This window comes from Bradysia coprophila, unplaced genomic scaffold, assembly GCF_014529535.1.
Source record: "Bradysia coprophila strain Holo2 unplaced genomic scaffold, BU_Bcop_v1 contig_373, whole genome shotgun sequence".
NCBI lineage: Eukaryota > Metazoa > Arthropoda > Insecta > Diptera > Sciaridae > Bradysia > Bradysia coprophila.
The window spans coordinates 488,000-513,894 of NW_023503632.1; the positions used below are offsets into that span (position 1 = coordinate 488,000).

General features: G+C 38.6%; 2 protein-coding genes and 1 long non-coding RNA gene across 5 annotated transcripts in view; 1 reads left to right on the top strand and 2 right to left on the bottom strand.

Annotated features, from left to right (window-relative positions):
- LOC119082026 overlaps positions 1-526 on the bottom strand; it is a 31,434-nt gene extending 30,908 nt beyond the window's left edge. Inside the window, exon 1 of the long non-coding RNA XR_005088565.1 lies at positions 487-526. This is a non-coding gene — a long non-coding RNA (uncharacterized LOC119082026). The remainder of the gene's footprint in view (positions 1-486) is intronic.
- Positions 527-4,134: 3,608 nt separating this feature from the next.
- LOC119082028 lies at positions 4,135-10,333 on the top strand. 3 transcript variants are annotated; one of them, XM_037191349.1, is made up of 6 exons: positions 4,135-4,248; positions 4,303-5,894; positions 6,982-7,307; positions 7,419-7,703; positions 8,233-8,535; positions 8,758-10,332. In XM_037191349.1, exons 2-6 carry the CDS (start codon positions 4,335-4,337, stop codon positions 10,259-10,261), a joined length of 3,978 nt encoding a protein of 1,325 aa, XP_037047244.1. In that variant the 5' UTR covers positions 4,135-4,248; positions 4,303-4,334; the 3' UTR covers positions 10,262-10,332. The 3 variants fall into 3 exon arrangements, with proteins under 3 accessions (XP_037047244.1, XP_037047243.1, XP_037047245.1); XM_037191348.1 differs by having other exon boundaries at positions 4,135-5,894; positions 8,758-10,333; XM_037191350.1 differs by lacking the exon at positions 7,419-7,703 and having other exon boundaries at positions 4,135-5,894.
- Positions 10,334-13,750: 3,417 nt separating this feature from the next.
- LOC119082029 lies at positions 13,751-14,716 on the bottom strand. The gene is made up of 2 exons (XM_037191351.1): positions 14,265-14,716; positions 13,751-14,203 (listed from the first exon to the last, which is right to left on the bottom strand). The coding sequence occupies exons 1-2, from the start codon at positions 14,531-14,533 to the stop codon at positions 13,921-13,923; spliced, it is 552 nt and encodes a 183-aa protein (XP_037047246.1). The 5' UTR covers positions 14,534-14,716; the 3' UTR covers positions 13,751-13,920.
- Positions 14,717-25,895: the final 11,179 nt, after the last annotated feature.

Consider the following 25,895-nt stretch of genomic DNA (forward strand, 5'->3'; position numbering starts at 1 on the left):
TGCCATTAGCGTACGGATTTAGCGTTAGCGTTAGTGTGTGGCATTTAGCGTTAAAAAAATCTGACGTTCTCTAATATTCAGAATACTCTGTGCTATTATTGATACAACGGTATGCCGTAACAGTAACAGTGTCTGTTGAAATTTTAACTGCGCTTTTTAAGCTTTTTAACTGCGCAATGAAAATTTATCTTGGAGCATTAGCACCCAACACCCAAAACAAAAGTCGGTGCGCCTGATCGACCCTAATTCAGCTGAGAACACAAATTAGTAACAAAGTAAATCGTCGAACACAAATTATGAAATAGACTAACTGGAGCATTGGACCGAGTCGGTTCCGCTTTGCGAAAGTTGATTATCACAAAGGAAATTCGCGTAAAGTGAACCGAAAGTATTCTTCATGTAATGGATCATTTTCGCAGTAGGCATACTGCCATGTAATGGTCAACTTTCGCATGGGGCAGTGATAAACTTATTTTATGTCACTACAGTCGAAGAAATTTAGTTTTCGGGTTTTCCAAAGGTATTAATCTTATTTAACCCACACTTTATCCCACAACAATGGAATCCACAAATTTAAATTTAGTTAACTCAGCGGTCGCAATGACGGCGCTGCAGTCACGATTTCAAAATGTTATATAGGGTGGATAAACTAAATTTTGGTTTTGGTTACATTTTCTCTTGGTTTTTAATTATTACATCAGGCTTCTAAATTAAGAGTACCTTTATGCAATATAAACCGTTTGAGTTTGAAAAAAGATGTTTTGTATCAGTGAACGATATAGGAAAGCGTTCAGTACGTCTCAACATACAAAAGAACGTAAAATATAATTGTACATTTAGCCACCCTACGTCCGTCATCGCTTCTATTGTCTTCAAAAACATATTGTGTGCTTGTCATGATATGTATCAGACGTTTGTTTATTTATGTGTCCCATCTAAAATGCTGGCCAGCAAAATTTTGATCATTAAATTCAACGGCAAAATTGATCTAAATGTTAAAATAATTGTGAATAATAGTGAAGTTAATGTGGTTTTGTTTTCTCTTCATAAAGGAATTTGCATCAGTTCGATGTAAAGTGCGGAGCACCATTAGAAAAAAAAACTTGTCGCTGAAGAATGATCAAAAAGTTGCTGGACGCAGTAGCTACAATTAATGCTTTGCAGGATATAGAATAAAAATTAGAGAAACACCAAGAGCCGTCCATTTGAAATCTTCACAATCATCATTTCAACTAAAGGCTTTTTTTTAAACGAAACGCAGATTCGGAACATTCTTTTTCGCCAAATTACAATTCGGCATAGGAAATAAATTCAACTCTTTGTATAGTGAAGCTCATGATTGAGATCAATCATGAAAACAGAATCTGGTCAGGAATAAGATAAGAATATGAATAGAATATGAAAGTTCCTGATTTATAATCCTGAGATGCCTGCTCATGCAATTATGCGATTTACGATTTCCAAAGAATTTTAATATCAACTTTTAGACAAAATAACAATTTCCAAGTCTGTTTTCTATTTGATTTATTTGATGTATTTCCGACCTCGTTCTAGGGTAATAAAATTTTCTGTGGATTATTTGTAACTTCATGAAAATATTAAGATGGAAAACCTCAGAAACATTCACATAAAAATTATGCTTTCCTAACTAATGTTGAAATAGCCTTTTTGCACTCATTAGGAACTTAGGAAAATAACTACTGGGCAGTCGAGACGGTTTACTTGTAGTCCGAAATTATATTTTGGCTTCGTAGAACACAGATAAACACAAGAGAGAGGAATTATATGATATGCAGTACATACTGTCCCGTACAATCTTTTTCTAAATAAAAGTTATAGTCAAATCGACAATATTGTATTATTTGGCGATTTGTCATATTTTGGAGTTTCTTCACACTTTGGCGATTTTTCTTGACAATTCATCATATTTAGTTGATTTGTTAAATCATCAAGAAAAGTCTCAGAAGTGTGAAGAAACGCCATAAAGACAAATTTTCAATTCTCTATTATCCTTGGAGTTTCTTTACTCTTTGGCGATATTTCTTGGTTTTTCTTCACATTATGGCGATTTTTCTTGTTGATTTAACAAATCAACCATAATGATGAATTGCCAAGAAAAATCGATAGAGTGTGAAGAAGAGAAAAATCGCCAGAGTGTGAGGAAACGCCAAAGTGTAAAAATACGTTTTTGAAATGTCTTTACATTATCTTTCGTAAAATGATAGTGTCCTCGGGATCTTTCGTTAAAGTATGAATTCCCTAGGATCGAACAAGATGCCGTTACCTGACGTAAAATAAGAGTTTCCTTAGGATCGAACCAGGCAGCATTTCGTTACTTTTATAAAAGGATAGATTCACTAGCTTCGAACAAATAACGCCTTTTAGATAAATTTCGTAAAAGGATAAATTTCCAAGGATTTGTTTAATCACCACGAAGAATCGCCAAAGTGTGAAGAAACGCAACAAAGACAAATTTATCATTTTTGTTTTTGCCGGCGTTTCTTCATCCCTTGCCAATTTTTTATTTTTGGCGATTCTTCATGGGAATCATGATTAATGACGGCTACGAGCTTTAGCGAAAACGAATGAGATGTTCCGATCCGAATCTGCGAGCGAACTTCCGTTTCGTTAAAAAAAAACCTTTAGTTGAAATGATGATGATGAAGATTTCAAATGGACGGCTCTTGGTGTTTCTCTAATTTTGATTCTATATCCTGCAAAGCATTAGTTGTAGCTACTGCGTCCAGCAACTTTTTGATCATTCTTCAGCGACAAGTTTTTTTTTCTAATGGTGCTCCGCACTTTACATCGAACTGATGCAAATTCCTTTATGAAGAGAAAACAAAACCACATTAACTTCACTATTATTCACAATTATTTTAACATTTAGATCAATTTGGCCGTTGAATTTAATGATCAAAATTTTGCTGGCCAGCATTTTAGATGAGACACATAAATAAACAAACGTCTGATACATATCATGACAAGCACACAATATGTTTTTGAAGACAATAGAAGCGATGACGGACGTAGGGTGGCTAAATGTACAATTATATTTTACGTTCTTTTGTATGTTGAGACGTACTGAACGCTTTCCTGTATCGTTCACTGATACAAAACATCTTTTTTCAAACTCAAACGGTTTATATTGCATAAATTTACTCTTAATTTAGAAGCCTAATATAATAATTAAAAACCAAGAGAAATAGCTAAGACCAAAATTTAATTAGCCACCCTATATCACATTTTGAAATCGTGACTGCAGCGCCGTCATTGTGACCGTTGTGTTAACTAAATTTAAATTTGTGGATTCCATTGTTGTGGGATAAAGTGTGGGTTAAATAAGATTAATACCTTTGGAAAACCCGAAATCTAAATTTCCTCGACTGTACGTCGTACCGTCGCTTTGCATGTTATTTGGTGTCTTAAACAATTGATTTTAGGCACTTTCGAATTTAAGCCTCGCTCCGCTCATATGACAAGTAAATTTGCCTATAATCAAACAACTATTCTAATCTCGCCTAAAGTTCTTAGTACGCTGAACAGTGTGCAGGACCTATTTGTAAGATTTTTTAGAAATCCTAGAAAATTTTGTAAACTCTAAAAACTCTTTGAAATTCCGGCACGAGTCGAACGATGTGCCTTACTTGTCTGCAAAGACTCATTTCACAGTAATAATAAACTTTTATTCCCTTGACTGTAAGTCAGAGTCTTATGCCGGAAAATACCAAAATACCCTAGAATGTTTGTATGAAATGTTATGAAAGTTCTTGTGCATGTTATTGGAGTGCGTTGACGTAGGACACGTTAAAAACCTTGGACATTTATTTGACATTAGAATGTGTGCAACATACGAGCCAAAATCTTTTTATAGATAAGCTTGCCACTAACTTTTATCGTTAATGACAAATGATCCTCGATTGCAGCAGCCAAATGAAGCATGAACCAAATAAGAAAATCTGACATAAAATGGTTAACCTCCAACAGACCACAATGTCGTTATCGAAGACACTTTTGCGCTTACCTGTCAGATACCAAAAGCTCTATGATTCGACGCCACTGACATTTTTGGGCACATAGATGACAGTTAATACTTTCAAAGCGTCGCTTTGTTTTCATTTTATTTAGCAGCTAACGATGTGATACTGTCACAAGCTTTCTTTTCATCGTCAAAGCCGCGAGTTCGGTGTGAAAGAATTAAAACAAAAACACAATTTATAGAACAAGCTGGAACTTCTCTTTAAGCTGGTATAAAAAATCGGTTAATTGCACAATCAAATAATAAATCAAATCGTTTTGAAGTGAACGCCCAATTTGTGCTGAGGTGAACCACTATGCCGTTGAAAAATACAAAAAAGGAAACCAGTGCGAAGATCGCTAAAACCTTTGCTCGGTTTTTTGAAAATTCTAATTACTCACGCCGGGTACAATGGCTTCAAAGAAACGAGGATGATGACCCCATCGAGACGGAAAAGAATATTTCGAGAAGTATTGCCGTCCATGACGAAACTGCAGAAAACGCAAGGTCGCCACTAGAAACAACCGAAAAGGTGAAAAAATTCAACTGTCGAAAGCGGAGTCGCACAACTGTGGTGGAAAATCCGCATCTGTTGAGGTTCACACGTTCTACATACAAACTGCTGAGCGCCGCCAAAACAATTGAGGAGGCGACAGATGCAAAAACAGTACGAGTTTTGAAAGAAAACAAGGATTTACCTGCTTCCGTTGATGCAAAAACCGTGCTAGTTTTGAAAGAAAACAAGGATTTACTTGATTCGGTTGATGCAAAAACAGTGCGAGTTTTGAAAGAAAACAAGGATTTACCTGCTTCCGTTGATGAAACGGAAGAATGGCCGCCTGACGTCAATAAGCCTGATTTTGTACAGTCCGACAATGGTTCCCTTGGACTGCAAGAACAAGATGATGCAACAAGCCAAAAGTGTTCTCATCTCATCGCTGATGCCAATAAAACAAACTTAACAAACGATGATAGTTGTGTTGGCATTGATGACATTGACGCGGCAAGCACTGTAAGTGGACAATTGAGGAGATTCATTACGTTCTACGACCGACAAGGCTCGAAATTATCCATCGATGAAGAAAAGGAACTCGAAGACCTTATCGGGAAGCCAGCGAACGGAAACGATTTACAAGCAGCAGATGAACTTGATGCATCCAACAATTGCCAGCAAATGTCGACGGAACCTATCAACAATCAATGCACATACGACCGATCTTTCGATGTTTTGCCAGATGCTCATAATCCGATGGTGCTTCATGTTTGTCCGAAAATACCGGGAGACAGATACAATCGACGAATGATCAGACTTCGTAATCAATCTTCGGTGTTTTACGATGGTCCGGAACTCAAACGCTGCGCCGTTACAATAAAAGATTTTCGATTGGAAAACATCGAATTCTCTGCTGCGAAGCCACAAAATGTGAAGCGGTTAAGGAAGCCGAAAAACAATTACTTTAGACAACCGAGACGACAATCCACTGTGAACAGAACGAAAAGAAGAGCATCGAAACGTAAAATCGGTGCACAGATTGAGATCGAAAAATTGGCACAGCGCTCTTCACTCTGGAGTGCAATACAGGAAGCTTATCTGAAAGAAGACGTTCCGGAAGCGACACACAAAATTGCGGATGCGACACACGAAATTCCGGAAGCGACACACGACATTCCGAAGAATGCACAAGAAATTGCGGATGCGATACAGGAAATTCCGCCATTCGCACCAGTGAATCCGACTGAAAAACAGGCGATTTCAATCGAAGAAAAAAATGTGTCAATCAACGAATGGCTTGAGCTTTCATCGCTAATACAGCCGGACAACAATGTGCACGTGAATGAGTTTCTGCAGTACGCAAGTCCGATATTGTCAGACATTGTAAGTAGCTGTCGTGTTTCATGTTTAAATTTTAGAGAATCTGCCTTGTTCCACATACTTTACGATGCAATGTCGTTTGACGTGTAAACACTTTAGAAACGGCAAGAGTATCACGTTATCTTTGAATCTGCTACTTCTTTTTTACAAATTGTCGCAAAATATTAGAGACAAGATCTTTTACTTCACCAGTTTTAACAATATGCTACCCACCGTGCGTTGGACATGTTACGCTTAAGGGCTACATTGATTTTGCGATCTACACTAATTTTGTGCGGTAAGCAATCATTGGCATGAGTCTGTGCAATGAATGGAAGTATTTTAGCTGAATAGCCACATTAGGGTGTTCCCGCGTAAAATGATGCTGATGGTGAAGAGTGACTCTTCAAGCAATTAGATCTGCCAAAAATCCAATTTATTTTCAAAGAAAGGCGTGTTTGGTGTCACTTTAACGGAAAAGAAGGAACGGGCTTGGAGACAAAAATACGGTTTTGTTTGTCTAGTGAAGGAGCCAAATTCACCAAAGGCGATGGCGATGTAGGTCATAAAAGTTTCTGAATTCTCGAGATTGAAATTTTAATTTAAAAATATAATTCTCTAGAACTTCCTTTGCAACAACAATATTTTGTGACTAGAATATTTTACGCGTAAAATTGCAGGAACACCCTAAGCTGCATTCAATTTTTTGAGAGAAATTAACCAAGACCCAACCTTCTTCTTAACGGCAATCGTATCGTCACAAAAGGATTCGATCTGTTACTTCTTTAGTTTCATGCATCGCTTGATAACAAATCTTGTAATTCCTTATTCTAATTACTGAATGACTGCATAAGCGAACCCTAGACACGTAAAGAACATCGTCCTGATTTATATAAGTCTCATTCGTCCAGTTAGCATAAATTTACAGCCTGAACTTCTACCATCTACTATTGCACAAGATTCGCCCTCATTTTCGTGTTGAAAATCAACTGCAAATTACAAAAGTGAAAATTCGAATTAGTCTACATTTTAGATCGCAAAGGGCCACCAGTCACTTTGCCTTTCATCAAATCTTCAAAAAAAATCATTGATTTTCCTTTACCGACCCTAGGAAGACGAAGCATATAAACTGTCCACATTTTTGGATTTCACATCAAATGTTCGGACGGCTCAGCAAATTTATGACAAAGAACCGGCGAACACTGTGGCCAATACAACAGACGAAGTTTGTGAACCACCGGACTTGTCAATGAAACGGATTACACCAGCATCGACCGATACCGGATTCTGCGATGTAAGCTTTTCGTTGGACATTACCTCACCATACAGTTCCACTCCGAAGCAAACGCCGGCGAGTCACGTTGACACCGATGTTCGGGACGTGTACAACAACTTTTGTACTGATAACTATCGTTCTGGAGGAACAGCTGTAGACCAGTAAGTATGAAGCTCTTCTTTACAGTTTGGTTGCGTTGCGAATAGTGGAAATTCGATGATTTTTGTGTCGTCGCTTTCTATTCCTTTCTAAATGGCAAATCATAATTACAGCACTCCATCCGCTTCACAAATCGTTGATTCAGCGATTCCGCTGAGTATGACTACACAGACGACCGACAAACAGCATTGTGTTGCTGAGCCGATGGTCGAAGTGACGCCAGTCGCGTTACCAGTGATAATCCCTCCAGAAACGAAAGCCCCTCAAGAAGTTATGGTCTCACAACGCATTGTAACAACAAATTGGAATTTCGATAATTATTCAACCGACTTGGACTATGAGCCGTCAGATGAGGACGACGAGGATGATAAGCTCTCCAATACGTCGTCACATCAAACGTAAGTTTTTTCCTGTAAACCATTCCAGACTCAGACTTACCAACAGACATAGCTCACCGCCATTGTCATGTTCCTTCCTTATCGCTGTCTGTTCGTCTCTTCCAATCTTCTATTTTCATTCAATCTCTGCGCACTTCAACAAGCACTCGGTAACCGCCCTCATTCAAACGCACACAGCTCACTCTACTCTTTCAATACAGACGGTTGCTCCACTGATGCTTGGGCTACGATGCTCCTATAGAGCATTTAGAGCATTCTTACCGTTTGCACTCGACGTCCATTTTTTTTTCACGTCAACTTTCCAATCAAAACGGCGACCGGCCGCAAGCGGAGGAAAAAACGCAAAATTACTAATCTCTTTCCCTCACAAACACAGAAAAAACACAGTTCACGCATTCAGAAGCACTTAGCAAGCAGTCCTCGCCACACAGAACAACAATTAACGCGAAAACCAGCAGAAAAAACTAAATTCGATGATTTTTGTGTCGTCGCTTTCTATTCCTTTCTAAATGGCAAATCATAATTACAGCACTCCATTTGCTTCACAAACCGTTGATTCAGCGATTCCACTGAGTATGACTACTACACAGACGACCGACAAACAGCATTGTGTTGCTGAGCCGATGGTCGAAGTGACGCCAGACGTACCAGTCACGTTACCAGTGATAATCCCTCCAGAAACGAAAGCCTCTCAAGAAGTGATGGTCCCACAACGCACTGTAACATCTACGAATTGGAATTTCGATAATTATTCAACCGACTTGGACTATGAGCCGTCAGAAGATGAGGACGACGAGGATGATAAGCTCTCCAATACATCGTCACATCAAACGTAAGTTTTTTATCTTTAAATCTTCGTACATTTGCCACAACTACAGATTCAAGTCGAGATCGTATTCCCCGATTCCATTCGAATAGAATTGCACGGAGGAGTTTGACCATTTTTGGTTTTGTTTGTATCTTCGAGAAATCCATTGAATTAAAGGCGCTAATTTCCCATCGCTCTCTCATATTCTTAAGACGTTTTCGTTACAAATAAAAATTAATTTTACAGAGAAAGCATCACTCCATCAGTCGACACAGACATCGCTCGACCAATTGATGTCATTTCACTAACCGACACTGATATCGGTTCACCAATTGACCCTGACATCATTCCACCAGGCGACAAAAGAATCGTTCCACTAGTCGGCACAGACATTATTTCCGCAGTGGACATCACTCCCATAGTAGACATCACTCGTTCAGTATACATCTCTTCCGCGGTAGACGTCACTCCCGCAGTAGACATCACTCGTTCAGTATACATCTCTTCCGCGGTAGACGTCACTCCCGCAGTAGACATCACTACCTCAGTCCCCACTGAAACCACTCCACCAGTCGACATCACTCCGTCAATCGACACAAACATCACTCAACCGGTCTACACAGAAATCACTCCACCAATCGACACACAAATAGCTCCACCAGTCGACACTGAAACCACTCAACCAGTCGACACTGAAACCACTCCACCAGTCACCATTGACCTCACACTCGAGCCTTGTATCGAAGGTCACAATAACAGTGGGATTAAAGCGAGAAATAAGAGAGACACTCGCGTTGTCAGCCGTTCATTGTCATCGAAATCAATTGAATCAAAGCGGTTTACTTCTGCTCCTGTAAATGTGGTTGAGTCACAACCCACTACCACAGAAGAGTTAAGGCCAGCAATCCTATTGAGAAGGGTGCCATCTCTACCAACAGACACACAAGCCAATACGGCAGTAATGCCATTGATTGGTGTGAGACCTCCACCGGATCATTTGAAGCAACCTGCAACCACCGACCAAATCGAATTGCTTAAGCAGCAAGTGCAATATTTACTGAATCGGATATGCTTCAGTTATTTGGCTGATGAGGCTTGTACTAAAAATACCTGTCGAAAGAATCACAAGTTGCCGACTGCGGACGAGGTACTCAAGAAGCTGAAATTTTTCCCCACCGAAACCGTACTGACCCTGTACTCGTCGTTTATTGTGAGAGTTCGAATGGCGTTCATCAATTACTTTCCGACCGTGTGCGAGATATTCAGCATTCGGAAATTGAAGTCCGAATTGATAGTCGCCGTTGAGCATTGTGACCAGCACAATAAGAAGTCGTTTTACAGTCATATTTATCGTGCTTGCATTCGGCTGGGTATGCCAAAGGTGGAGGCTTTGTCCGAGATCGCTAAAGGGAGTTGTAAAAGTACGATTTCTTGCACATACATCTTGAATATCATCGTCCGCGAGGATCCGGAGTTGTTTCAACAAATGCTGCAAGACTTCTATCCACTCGCGAATATCGATTCGCGGCATATTTTGTCGCTGTTGAGTCGCCTGTCCGAGAATCCACAACCAAAATTGCTGAACATTTTGGTTGATATGTTCAACAAATATTCCTGGGCCGATATCAACGATATTGGCCTGTACAAAATGATTTATCACGAAATCCAGTCACTAGCCAGTAACAATCCGCCATTGGTGCTAAGATTGAAGTCTATCGCAACGCGTGACAAACGACTGGATTCCGAATAATTATAAGTTTCAAAAATGTTTTCCGTACACTCGGGATTTTGTATCAGGCACTCAATTTTGCTTTACGCAAAATAAATAAATAAATAAATTGGTGCGTTTCATTACTTCTCATTTGCCGAATCGATCAACGCTCAAAGTTATTGGTTAGCCTTTTAGAAACATCGCTTATCATATCTTTCGGTGCTAACAGATGATTCTGAATGGTTTTAAGTACAGCGATCCCAATTCTTTTCAAAATGGAAGTTTGCCTACAATTGCATGTCCTCGACATCAAATTTCAAAATGAAAGAGGTGCGAAATGACTTAGTTCATCAGCCAGCGAATAGCCGTTAAAAGTCAAAGCTCCACAATTTTCGAAGAGTAGCATCTCCTTGACAAAGTGACGAAGCGAGCCGGTTTATGATGATTGTAGACAAGGTTAATGTGCCCTTTCGAAGTTGGTGCACCGTCCGTTGCATCTTTCGTTAAGGCATGAGTTATGCTTTCTTGGTGTGAGTTAAAACCGACAGTGCACTCATACATGTATCAAAATTTTGATGTTTTTTTTTAGAAATCTGTTATACAAGTGTTAGTGCTAGGAGGTAGTGCTATGGTACTACCCAAAAACCTTTTTTTTTGTTGGAAAAAAGTTTCTATAGACCCGACTCGATTCGAGATGATTTAAGGGTTCGACAATGGCGTCAAAATCGAAAATTGGACTGTCAAAAATCTGTGCCCAACAAAGCCGAACACGAAAATGAAAAATTTAAGAAATTAAATTAAAGCGGAGGCAAGGTTAGCCACGTATTCGTCAGGGCAACAAGCCTAAATATTCATCTAACCAGTGCACAAGATATTTAAGCCAGTGGCCAAGTAACAATTGAAATAGTATTTCGCTCACCAAGGAAAACAAAGTTGGAAATTTCATTTCGAGGGTGTTGTTTGTGACCAGAGCGTAGCGAGGTAAAGAAGTCACCCGAGAAAATTAATCTTTAGACCCGTACAAAGTACTGGGGTCTTATAGGTTTACCCATACGTTTGTAACACGTCGAATTGGACTCCCTGAGTAAGGGGAAACCTATTGTGGTTGTCAATAGATGCCAAATCAGCGAAAAAAAATGTCCGTCTGTCTGTCCGTCTGTGGGTTGTCCAACTTGAGTAAAACGCATCCGATTTTGAAAAATCTTTTTTTTTCCGTTTGGCCTGCAACAGACAGGCTAAGTTCGAAGATGGGTGATATCACGTCGACCCCTCCCGAGCTGCGGCCCAATAAGTGCTTTTGGGTTTTTCGAAGATATCTCCGGACGTCTAAACGCTACACTTGTAAATGATACATCGATACAAATGAAAGGCATTTACAATACCGATCGACAAAAAAAAAGTTTATGGAAATCGGATGACCGACTCGTGAGTTAGAGCTCTTGGTGTTAGCCGGGTAGAGGGCGCCAAGCAAAATTTGAACCGATTTTGACTACTTTTGCTTTAGATAGATAGGTAGGACCGTACCAATCAGGGAAAAAAAGTTATGAAATTAGGTTCATTACAGCGTGAGCTAGGTCCCTTGGAGTGAGCTCATATCCGGCTACTCGGCCGTACAGTGAAAGTGGAGTATTTTGTCAATATCTCGAGTAAATTTTGACCGAATTTCATGATTTTTTTTGTTTGAAAGGTATTAATAAATGTGAATCGTCAGTACTATTTCAGGTCTCCTAACAAAATGGCTTCCGGCGGCCATATTGGATTTTAGTAAAATTGAAATATCTTGGGAAAAATGGTACTTAGAGAGTTTCTGTTAACAGAGAAGTAATTGGTTATGTGTGGGGGGTTTTAGGAATCCCATATGTGGACTTCTATATATATCTACATACAGCTATATTGAGCAATATACAGGCATGTAGAGCTATATAATAGCAAATTCATTTGTGGAATGTTTATTAGACCCGTACGAAGTACTGGGGTCTTATAGGTTTACGCATACGTTTGTAACGCGTCGAATTGGACTCCCTGAGTAAGGGGAAACCTATTGTGGTTGTCAATAGATGCCAAATCAGTGAAAAAAAAGTCCGTCCGGTAACAATAAGACTATGAAACATAATAATAGACAACTCATTAGTGGGAACTTTGCGGCCAGAGCGGAGCGAGGGCCGTAATTCACACGAGTCCTTGTATTTAATTTATGATTTATGATAGATTAAAAATCTTGCCGCAAATTTAAGAAAATTGAGAACACAAAGAATTTGAACTCAAGCGAAGGTTTTCATATTTGTGATGTTTCGGAAGTTTAACGACGGAAAATAAAATGAAATATGAATGTTCCATCGTCTTCCCAGCTCTAGAACCTACAGATTTATCACATTTTCATCGGCATTTTTTTCATGCTTTTGTGGATTTATGTCATTCTTGAGGTAATTAGAGGTCAGTTCCTATAAACTGATCATTCCCTATGGGTCCTTCAACGTCTAGTTTCTAGAAATCTTAGAAGTCTGAAAATATACCAGTATCCTGTGTTATCCTGAGTAATTAAAAGGTGATCGAAAGCTTTATGCGATAGGTGCATCAGTTGCCTCAACAAATATAAAATACAGATGAAACTAGAAGTAATACTAAAGACTTCTAAGATTTCTAGAACCTAGACGTTGAAGAACCCATAAGGAATGATCAGTTTATAGGAACTGACCTCTAATTACCTCAAGAATGACATAAACCTAGAAAAACATGAAAAAATCCGATAAAAATGTTGGATTTGCAATCCAAGTGTGCCTTGACGTGAGATTTAGTATGCTATGCAATCGATTTGTAAACTTAGTTGGTTGTGAAATGCATTCGTTTTGAGTCTTTCACTAATAAAGACGTAACGTTTTCTAATCCGGCCCTTTCAATTCGGAATACCTGAAAACCAGTAAAACCAACAAAAAATGTGATGAATCTGTAGGTTCTAGAGCTAGGAAGACGATGGAACATCAGGAAGGTACTTAAAACAAATGGAATGTTAGTTAGTTAGTTATCATCATTTAAAACTCTTCCGGTGTTAAATCGTCGAATTGAAAGTAGTTTAGTGCAAAAATAGGGTTTATTTTGACTTGTTATACAAAATTTGGGTATTGAATGGCATCCACAACATCCTGAGCTAGTTTTGTGACTGGGATTCAATTCTAAAATGTTGTATACAGGCTATTCTTCAAAATTCATCAGCAAAAATTAACTATGCGTCACTATTTTGCTCAGAAATAAATATTAAATAATGTTGGAAAATATCAGTTCTAGGAACAGTGGAAATCCTGGCTTATATCTCAACATCCAGGAAACGGCGTTTAGCCCGCCGGGCTGCATTCGAAAGGTACTGACTTAAGCTTTCAAAGAAACCCCAATTAATTTAAATCAGTTTCGAATTGACGGTGTGAGGTGAGCTCAAATTTTAGGAATTTTCCGGGTCATTTTTTGGGAAGATTCCTATATCGACGCCATTTTATTTTACAGGAAAAAAAGTTGTTCCACGAAATGTTGGTATTGAATTTTAATTTTTTCATATAAACCGCTTTTCCGGCCGGAAAAGCGATTTTCCATTTTCCAGAAAAAAAAATTAGTTCCACAGTTTTTCATGCTCCATGTTATTGAGCTAAAGAAAAAATTCAAAAAACTTAAAGCGAGCGAGCCGACTTTCATTAACACAAGGGGCTGGACTAATACTCGCGTAAACCAGCATCAGTGCGCCATGCCACGGCCGCTTCGACATATCCCGTCGGGCAGTCACCGTCTTTAGGGTACAATGAAAGGACGATAGGGTATTTGTTAGCAGCGCAGACTTTCTTCATTACATCATCGATCTTCAAATACCAATTGTTGGCGTTGCCAGGTTCTTGAACCAAAATGACTTCGGTGCCAATATAACCACCAATTCCAGTGATGTCTTCGCTGAGAAGGAAGGGCTGTGTATCACAATCATCGAGCCTATTACACACGTTTCTGTCGTAACAAAAGAAGGTTCAACAATGATGCATAACATGGCGAATTTTAGACCACTTACTGAGTCAATATCATGTTATTTTCCGTGTCGAACAGCACGTAGCCCTCAGTACTAAGGACGAAATAGGTTGATGTAGTAGGCGAGCACGGTACAGCAGTGGCTGTATAACCAGAATACCAATAGCCACCACCCGTGGCATGAATACAGTATGGGCCGTCGGTATAGATCGGATTTGTATTGTCTCGACGAACCAGCTCCAGTTGGGAGCCCGCATCAACAACAGCGCCGATAAGAACCACCAGAACGACAACTAGAAACACCTTCATCATGTTGATAGCCACACTTCAAGTTCACGTATAACCAGGAGCCAGCAAAAGTTGATGTTACCAAGACCAAAGTTTGAAGTCGAATGATGGTATTGTTTAGTAAATGACTAAACCTTACGTTCTTTTTGTTGGAAGTGAAAGATGAGATGAACACTTCAACTGTGTAAATTACACTAATTTGTCTCCCTACGAATAATCGTCTTTTATACTAAATTATAACAAAGATAAGATCTAGAACACATAAACAAAGAATTATGAGGTAGCTGATTCACCTATGAATCTTATATTGTAACGTGTATGTATTGTGAGTAATCAGGTTAAACGTGCATACGGCGAATGACTTTACATCACGAGTTCGTAGCAGCTGTTTTGCCGACACAGTACACAAAAATAGCCGCTTCAAACCTGTGTTGGAAATTGTATAATTGATGAATTTTTTGACCCGAATCTCAAGTGGCAAGTGGCAACATTTACGCAGTTTCATAGCTGAATTTACGATTCAACATAGAACTAACGGCAGCCCCATCATTATAATAACAAATTGTAAATGGTGTTCTAATGCACGGTAGGGCTGAACAAACTTTACAGTTACCCAATTATATTATGACTACGGTTGTGGGATTCATTCCTTTTACATCCTACACACTGCCCACATTCAATTGAACCAACGAATTCAATTTCATTTTTGATTTTGTCGATTGGCACCATTGACAGACAGGTGGTTAGTTCTCATTATCTGCTTGTGGTGGCACCATATACTTTGCGTGACCAAGCAGTTAAAGAAGTATTAGGTAGCGTCAATCAAAATTCTGAAAGAACAGTTTAGATCAAATCTGATTTGATCGCAAAGGCAGTAAGCAATTTAGAAGGTTTTTTTTGTGAACTATATGTATTTTACATGCTACATGCGTCGAAAACGGTACTTTTCATGTTTCACGCACTAATTTCGACTTCCAAAGCATGCAAAAACCACTCGGGATAAAAAGATGAAATGTCTCGTTTTCGCGTGTTTATTGACCTCGGCTACGCCTCGTATCAACAAAATTCACACGAAAACCATACTTTTCATCTTTTTATACCAAGTCATGTAAAATACTAATGCTTTTCTGATCTTTCAAACATGAGAAGGAAATTCGTGTGAAATGAGAGAAATGTAAAACCCTAATGAAATACATGTAGAATGAATGGAACGAATTACATGAAGAAAACCAACAAAACCGTTAAAAACGTGTGTTGATTGTTGAGTTTAAATTGGACAAAATAGCAAAATTCTAATCATAAGATGTTGTCCCACAAAATAGCGATCGGCTGTACCTCTACCGTTTTCGATATCCGCCTTCTTGGTACATAACATATGCAAGATTCTTTTCATAACATTTTCATTGTTCATTTGTCAACAGATTGCGAAGTGACATTTCAGTTATTTTTAAGCTTTTCGTGATATCGCAAAAACTGTAGGTTATTTCATTATCTTTGGGAACACGGGTTCTCCAATTCAAATGAGTGATAGATCGTTGGATTCGTCTTTCAATTCTAGAGAAGTCGCATCTTTAATTTTTTTGATTAATTTTGTTTGTTTTCGGTGCAAAGTGTTCGAAAGTGAAGGCTTGTCAGAGGGTCCTGTGAACAGTTTTTCAGCAATAACTCAAGAAATAATTATTTAAAATCATTGGTATGCTGTACTAATGTCGGTCTTGGGAAGACGTACTACAGGTGGAGTGTATGCACTGGTTGGTGCAAGTACACCTCCACAAGATTTATGACCAAAAATATAGTGTTCGCCTTCTCTGCAAAATTGATGTTTCACGGGACTGGCTGTGTAGTGTTCTAGCCTGCTTCACCCACTATCGTTTCACATATATAAGATCCCAGGTCTTCTGTGTGGCAAGCCTACAGAAACTACAAGTCTTCGGAAAAAGGAAAAAAGTAGATAAAAATGACTGCACTTCCAGACGCTGTTTCAGTAGCAGAGCCCCTAGAAAGAAAGTTAAAATTTTCAACTTTACAGTAACCTTTTTCCGAAGACTTGCAGGTTTTGTAGGCTTGCAACACAGAAGTACTGGGATCTTATATATCTGGAACAATAGTGGGTGAGGCAAGCTACAACACTACACAGTCAGTCCCTTGGAACATCAATTTTGCAGAGAAGGTGGACTCTCTGAACACTATATATTTGGTGAGCAGTCTTTTTTTTCGCTTGTCAATAAAAAGAAATAAAACGGTAAAACGTTATTAGGTCCAAAAAAATGTTTTTGTCATAACTTTTGTGGAGGTATACTTGCACCAACCAGTGCATACACTCCACCTGGAGTACGTCTTTCCAAGACCGACATTAGTACAGCATAACAATGATTTTAAATAATTATTTCTTGAGTTATTGCTGAAAAACTGTTCACGAGACCTCTGACAAGCCTTCACTTTCGAACACTTTGCACCGAAAACAAACAAAATTAATCGAAAAAATTAAAGATGTGACTTCTCTAGAATTCAAAGAAGAATTCGACGACCTATCACTCATTTCAATTGGGGAACCCGTGTTCCCAAAGATAATGAAATAACCTGCAGTTTTTGCGATATCACGAAAAGCTTAAAAATAACTGAAATGTCACTTCGCAATCTGTTGACAAATGAACAATGAAAATGTTATGAAAAGAATCTTGCATATGTTATGTACCAAGAAGGCGGATATCAAAAACGGTGGAGGTACAGCCGATCGTCATTTTGTTGCACAACATCTTATGATTAGAATTTTGCTATTTTGTCCAATTTAAACTCAACAATCAACATACGTTTTTACCGCTTTTGTTGGTTTTTTTCATCCAATTCATTCCATTCATTCTATACATGTATTTCATTAGCGTTTTACATTTCTCCCATTTCACACGAACTTGCTTCTCACGTTTGAAAGATCAGAAAAGCATTAGTATTTTACATGACTTGGTATAAAAAGATGAAAAGTATGGTTTTCGTGTGAATTTTGTTGATCCGAGGCGTAGCCGAGGTCAATAAACACGCGAAAACGAGACATTTCATCTTTTTATCCCGAGTGGTTTTTGCATGCTTTGGAAGTCGAAATTAGTGCGTGAAACATGAAAATTACCGTTTTCGACGCATGTAGCATGTAAAATACATATAATGCACAAAAAAAACCTTCTAAATTGCTTACTGCCTTTGCGATCAAATCAGATTTGATCTAAACTGTTCTTTCAGAATTTTGATTGACGCTACCTAGTACTTCTTTAACTGCTTGGACACGCAAAGTATATGGTGCCACCACAAGCAGATAATGAGAACTAACCACTTGTATGTCAATGGTGCCAATCGAGAAAATCAAAAATGAAATTGAATTCGTTGGTTCAATTGAATGTGGGAAGTGTGTAGGATGTAAAAGGAATGAATCCTACAATCCCATAGTCATAATATAATTGAGTACCTGTAAATAAAAGTGTAAGTTAACATCCCGGGTTTTTTCATAAGTGATTTGGGGAAGGGAAGTGCTATTCAAGTAAACAAGTTTTACCAAAATCGCCTAAACTGTTTTTGAGAACCAGGCTGGTCCAGCATCAGCGCCAGCCAGGGCTTGTGAAACACTGAGGACTTAAGACTGACATTTGAATTGGTAGAGGGTCAAATTCTAAGACTTACAGTGTAAAAATTGTTGCTCTTGACATTTTCTTCATAGAGCAATAGCAGCTGAAAGTCAAAATTTCTACATATTGAAAGACTGATATATCTCTTACGAAGCAACTAAGGAAGCCTCTAAATGGTAATCCCAGACAAGTTTTGCAAACCCTTTCGAATAGCAAAACAAATATTTTTGAATCGAAGTTCTCTGTTACATTTTCAGAAATTGTACTTTTAGGCTACCCTCGGCAAAATTTGGCCGCTTCTATACCTTTCTGGTATGAATATTTCATATCAATGTGTTGCTAATGTGATAGCCTGGAGTCAGCTTTACAACGATACCAAATATACCATGCTTGATCCTGTACAAGAAATATTGATGAAAGAGTTTTGCTTCGAGGTAGTTCTACTCGCAAATCTAGAGCTATTGAGCTATTTAGATAAAATTATCTATTTTATAAACAAAAACAAATACTTTAATCGAAAAATGATAGACAAATTGTAATATCATCTTGAAAATAGATAAGTACAATAAGAAAAAAATATTCTAAGAGAGGTCAGTCCATTCATGAATAGTTTTGGTACATTCAATAGCCAGTTGGCGCAAATCACGTATACGTCGACTTATAAATCCGAACTTACTTATAAGTGAGGTGGTTATAAGTCATAAGGTATAAGTCGAATACTTATAAAGTAAAATTTATAAGCACTTAAGTTTATACGTCAAACCGTTAAAAGTCAAAGGTTTATACGTCATACGTCTCGAAGTGAAGTCCATAAGTTTTTATAGACATCTTCGTTGCTCTATTACGTTTAAAAAAGCTCCGGTCAAAGGCCTCAACACATCCAATAACTTTTTGGTGAGATTATGTTTCGATTGCACATTGATGTAAGGGTATTTACTAACAGAAAACAAGATCAAACAACAAATAATCATAAATTATGACCCACAATTACCAGTAAATTTTCCCATTTTTCATCTATTCTCAAGTTTATTGTCAGAAAATGGTTTTTCCTTTTGAATTGAAATAATAATAAATTAATTTCCTAATAACCAGTCTTAAAGTGTGCGCCTTTGACCGGAACGAACATTACTAATGAAAGGGTAATATCATTCTGTCACTTTTTTAAACGTAATAGAGCAACGAAGATTTCTATAAATCATTACCTGGCGCGTGTATATCATACAGAATACCGTACTTATATATATCATTCACATAGTTTAATCGTGAAAACTTATGGACTTATCACTTCGAGACGTATGACGTCGACGTATGACTTCGCCTTCGAGAGGTATATAGACTTTTAACGGTTTGACGTATAAACTTAAGTGCTTATAAATTTGACTTTATAAGTATTCGACTTATAACTTATAACTTATAACCACCTTACTTATAACTTATAACTGACTTACTTATAACTTATAAGTTCGGATTTATAAGTCGACGTATAACTTGTACGTCATTTGCGCAAACTGTCTAATATAAAATTGTTTATTTTGATAAAACAGCAATAAGTTCCTCATTTTCGTTATAACAGAGATGACTCTAAATATACAGTTGTACGTTGTAGCATTATCTAATATTCTAATGTAAAAATGATGACTGTGCCTAGTTCAGTATGCCTATACCTATCTTCATTTGTCCCATCTGAAGATTTGTCATATGAATACCATTTAATGAAAAACAGAATATATGCATGCAGGTGTTGTCATATTATGACGTGTCCAACTTATGCTTCTTATCAATATACTTACGCATTTTTTGGCTTGGGTGCGTTTCATATAGATACATACAATCTTTATGTCTCTACTCCTTATACTATGTATCGCTCGATAACATAACTTTAAGCAACTACGACGAAGTCGAATGTCATAAATTACTGTACACATCTACATACAGCTGTAAGTAAGTAATTATAATTGGTCATCTTACGGTTTCTTATCAACCAAAATCTTTGCTTCATATATTTTGTTTATGTGCATTATGTTTGCTAGTTGTTAGAAAAATTTGTGAGACAAATAGCATAAATCGAAAACTGTGTAACTCTGTCTTTTAAACGAATAAAACAATTAAATGGGAGATTTTTTGGGAAAACCATGAAACACGTGTCGACTAGAATGTGTCTTTTAAACAAAATTTCAATCTGCCATACTTTCCGAGTTATATGTCCCATAGCTCAATAGCTTAACACGCTCATAGCTCCGAAATTATAAGCTTTTATAAAAATTCCTTCCTTAAAATTAGTTTCTTAGAATTACGTCCTTGACATACCCAGAAAATTTCAACCAGATCCACCGGTGAATTTACAAGTTTCGTTGCAACAAAGTGACAAAGTCACAGAGTGACAAAGGTTGGTAAAATTCATCAATTTCCAAATGTGAAAATCCATTTCTTCATACAAATTTCCAAGTTTGAAATTTAATATCTCGGTCAAATTTTAACCTTATGTGGCGTGTGAAAGCTCGTTGAACTCGTATAAGTGTGTCTCGGTGTCCCGATGAGTTCGACTGGGATACCTGTTATCCCAGCTTGCATCCCTTGCATCTTTTCTGCACCTTGTAGGCATCTTTCACAAGATTTTGCATCCCAAATAAATTTTTTGAATAGAAATGAATTTATAGGGTTGGAGAGAAATTGAGAGCAAGAAATGTATTGTTCGTCTCGGGTTCACGTGGCAAAATGAGCGTAAATTTCATTGTATTATTTTGACAAGTGACCCCGAGTTCTTTGTTAAAAATTTGACAACTCACTCTCCTTAAACGCCTTATGGACGTCCAGATTACGAATAAAATAAGTGGGGGGAAAGTCAAAAAAGTCGTTCCTCAGCCCTACGGAAAATTTTTTGTCAAAACGGACTTGCGTCACGGCCCTTCACTAACGTAGGGCCATGATTATACTTGCTTAATATATATATTTCAGTACTGCAGTATTATATACTCTATTTATTATATAGTTTGTGTGTCCACACACCCAGACCTGGGCCCGGCGAGTTTGTGTGTCTGCAGAATAGAATTTCTGATATACTTGCAGATTTAGTTACCACTGCGGCACGATCTTACGAGCACATTACTGATCGCCCGGAATTTTCAATGGCTGATCCCAACACCATTTTTGACAGTCGTCAGATTTAGTGATGGCCTCTTAATAGTTTTGTGTGAGATAAGTTTTGAGAGTCGCGATTAGCGAGATTGACTGGGTGTGCCACGTTAGTGGCCTTACTTGTCAAACAACTATTGTAATCTCGCCTAAAGTTCTTAGTACGTTGAACAGTGTGCAGGACCTATTTGTAAGATTTTTTAGAAATCCTAGAAACTTTCGTGAACTCTAAAAACTCTTTGAAATTCCATAAAAGTTTAGAAATTTGAATAAACTTTAGATTTAGAATTTAGAGAGATGCGGGAAAACAGGAAATCTAGGAAAATATTCAGTTTTGGTTGCTTTCTCCTCCTGTAAAAACCCGATTTTCTGAAAAATAATTATTTTTTCTAGTCTTGTCAATACCTTTTACTTGACATATCGCATATGATTTTTGAGCGAAAACATTCAGAAATAAGCTAGACAAATTAGTGAATTTTTAAGAAAATCGGGCTTGGATGAAAGAAGAGAAAGCTACTGGCGAAACTGCATATTTTCCTACTTTTTCTGTTTTCTGTTTTCATTTTTTTAGAAACATTAGGAAATTATGGAAATTTCTAGAAGCAGTTTCTGCTACACACGTTGCAGAAATCAAAAGATTCTGTGATGATCTATACATTTAACTCAACAAGACAACCACTTTACCATCGATGTAATTCAGCACGGTGCGCCTTAACCAAATTTAAATGAAAGTTCCGCATAACATTTTGTTTTTAATATAAATTAAAAAGAAGGAGGTCCACTGATTATAAAACCAGTAATATTATCGAAAACGGCTGTGTAGAGGACTGCAACGTCCGGGTACTAATTCGTTGGCCGGGTAGTGATCGATTTGGGGGAACAGTCTAACTGTAAGGCGTGTTCACTCTCCAAAGATTTTCGCCGACTTTGTAAATACAAACCAATCCTCTAAAACGTTACAAAAAGATTCTTTATTTCATATGCATTGATACTGCCTAAAATAAGACGAGTAGTCGATAGCGTTCGAATACAGAATGAAGAAGAACGATGAGCGTCGCTTCTTTTATAGGCGAATTTCCATGATGGCCGATCGTCATCGTTGTCATTAATTTCTAGAAGTTTCTGCCAAATGTCATGTGTGCTCGCGCCATCTGTGTGTAATGATTGGTACTCGTTCTTGCGTGGCGGTTTATTTGAATAAGTTGTGCTACATACCCCCCCAAGTTTGGTAGCGGAATTTTGTAGCTGAAAAACTTTTATAGGTAGAACGACTTATTGATGTTTCTTCGGTCGCCCTCTTTTTCGTATCGGATAGATGGGCTGCTGCGCTGTATCTTCGTCTTTCTCATTTTCCTTGTATGGCGTGATGTCTGCCGTATGGTATGTGCCGATTGTCGTGTGAATGTCGTCTGTTGTGGCTACTTCGTAAGTTGCAGCTCCAACTTTTTGTAGAATGATGTAGGGCCCATCTCTTTTCGGTGCTAATTTGGCTGTGAATTTCCGATCTTTGTCGCTGCGTGGGTGTGATTTTATCAACACTTTGTCCCCCGGTTGGTATCCAGGATCTTGCCGTCGGTGTGTATCGCTTTGTAGCTGATTCTGGTTTTGTCTGATTTCGACGTTTTCACGTACTTTTCGGAAAGTGTTTTCCAGTTGAAGTAACTGCGGTGTTATTTCGGGTACGAAATTTTCGCTGTGAACGATCTGTCTTAAATCGTTTCTGATGTCATCCCTGGATCTTAAATTTCGTCCAAATGTGAGATATGCGGGTGTGTATCCAGTGGTTTCATTTCGTGCTGTGTTCATGGCGAATCGGGCAGCTGCTAGCTGAATTGGCCAATTTTCGTGTTTTGTCCCGACTTGCATTGCGATTTGCTGTTTCAGATCTCTGTTGCGTCTTTCGACGGGATTTGCCTGCGGATGGTATACTGGTAACAGGATGTGTTCGATGTCCAGACAGAATGTTAGTTTCTGCATGATGGCTGAGACGAACTGGGGACCATTGTCACTGATGATTCTTCTGGGCATCCCAAATCGGAGAAAAATTTCATTTAGTATGACGTGTGCGCATGCTTCAGCTGTGGCATCTTTTAATTTGAATAATTCCACCCATCGTGTGGCCACGTCTTCGACTATTAAGATGTGTTTGTATCCTTCGGTCGATGCGGGCAGAGGTCCGAAAAGATCCATTGCCAATGTTTCGAATCGTTGATGTGATGCGGTACTTTGTATAAGACCAGCTGGTTTGAGGTTTTGTGATTTGTATTTTTGGCACTCCTTGCATTTGTCAACGTATGCGGTTACTTGCTTCCTCATTCCGGTCCAAGTGTATCGGGCTGATATTCTGGCGAGTGTTCTTTGTATTCCGTAATGACCTGCTGTCGGTGCATCGTGATATTCAGTGAGAATACGTTGAACTTCGTGTTGTGGTACAACTAGCAGAGCGTCTTCTGAATCTTCGTCAGCGGATTGATTATATCGATAAAGTACCCCTTGATTCATGAAATAACCTCTGGTTGTATATCTGGTGAATGCTTCCGGTTGGGTGTCACTCTCGAATACTTCGATTATTCTTGCCAGCTCGTCGTCTTTTAGTTGTTGTAGTCGGATATCATTCGCTCCTCTTGACGGAATGTCTATTTGGACCATGCAAATTGTGCAGTCTGATGCTTTGTTGTGTTCTGGGATTTCAGTTTCTGGGCAGGGTGGTCGAGAGAGACAATCTGCAACAACGTTAGTCTTACCGGGTTGATAAATTATCCTTAAATCGTAGGCTTGCAATTTGAGTGCCCATCTGGCTAAACGACCTGACGGTGATTTTATCGACATGAGCCATTTGAGAGGTTGATGGTCTGAAATGATGGTTACACCGCCGTCTATGTATCCTCGGAACTTTTCTGTAGCCCATACCACTGCCAATGCTTCCCTTTCAATCGTTGAATAGTTGCGTTCTGCACTTGTCAGCAAACGACTGGCATATTCGATGGGATGTTCGTCTTCCATTTCTCCTTGGACCAAAACTGCTCCTATTGCATATGCACTGGCGTCTGTTTTAACGATGAACGGTTTGTTCGGGTCGATCTGCTGTAGGATTGGTGCTGAACACAATGCTAGCTTCAGTTGGTCGAATGCTCGTTGTTCTATTTGTGACCATTCCCAATTAACGTTCTTTTTTGTAAGATTAGTTAATGGCCTAATCACTGTAGCGAAATCCTTTATGAATCTTCTATACCAGGAACATGTTTGTATGAATGATAATAGCTGTTTTATGTCCTGTGGTGGTTTCCTACACCGGATAGCTTCGATTTTCTCTGGATTGGTGTGAATGCCGTTTTTAGTGATTATAAGACCTAGGTACTTGACTTCTGGACATGCTATGTGGCATTTCTCTCTATTTGCACGCAAACCAAATTTCTGTAGTTGGTTGAACAGTTGAGAGAGCTCGTTAACATGGTTCTCGAAAGTTGTGGAGATAAGTATAATGTCATCCACATAGATTAGGATTTTCAAATTTGGAAGACTATTTTTGAAATTATTGGCTAAGCGCTGGAAAGTGGCTGAAGCATTTTTTAAACCAAATGGCATCCGTTTGAATTGGTACATACCGAATGGTGTGATGAAGGCCGTTTTTTCCTTGTCTTCCTCACGGACATTTATTTGCCAAAATCCCGAATGAAGGTCGATTGTTGTCATAAATAACGTGCCTCGCGCATCCTGTAACAAATCGTCGATTATGGGAAGTGGATACTTATCGGTGATTGTGATTTCGTTCAAGCGCTTGTAATCAATACAGATTCTCCACTTTCCGTTCGGCTTTTTCCTCATAACGACGTTGGAAGCCCATGGCGATTCGCTTTCTTCGATGATGTCGTTATCGAGCATTGATTGGATTTCCAATTTGAGTGCCTCCCTTTTTACAGCCGGAAGTCGATATGGTGCAGACGCTATCGGTAGGTGGTTTAACGTTTCAATCCTGTGTTCGATTTTTGTCGTGGCTGGTCCAGACTCTCTGAAAACTTTCTCGTGCTTTGTGATGAGGTTATTCAGACAATTGATTTGTGATGGATTGAGGTCGGGTCCTTCGTTGTCTCTTAACGATAAATCCATCATGAGAAGCGGCATGTCGGGCATATACTCTTTTCTAATTCCAGTTGGTTCGTAATATTGAATTTCATGCTGATCTCCATCAGTTTGATTTCGAGCTTTTGGCGTTGAGTTTATCGGTGATAACATTTTTGGAAGGTAGCTCGGACTGGTAAACTTTTTTACTATCTCAAGTGCGGTCAATTTTTGACCCATAAATTCGATAGCTTCTACTGCTGGATCTTGCTGAATGGGTATATCCGTTTCTTCAATGACTTCCTGTGGAGGTCGCGTTGATGGTGTGGCCTTCGCTGGTGATTTCTCGATCTGAAGAAATGGTGTGCTTCGAATTGGCTGAATGTCGTAGTTTTGTAGAGAAGCTGCCTCCACTTCATTGTACCAAGAAGACTCAGTGTTATAACTTTTGTTTGCCTTTCTTTTCTTTCGTCGTGTTGATTTGACTGCTGTGGAGATTGGTGGTGGCATATGTACCAGATCCTCTTTGTCTACGTGTGTCACTTCATTTGGCTGATCTTGGATGTAGTCGAATAGGAACCATT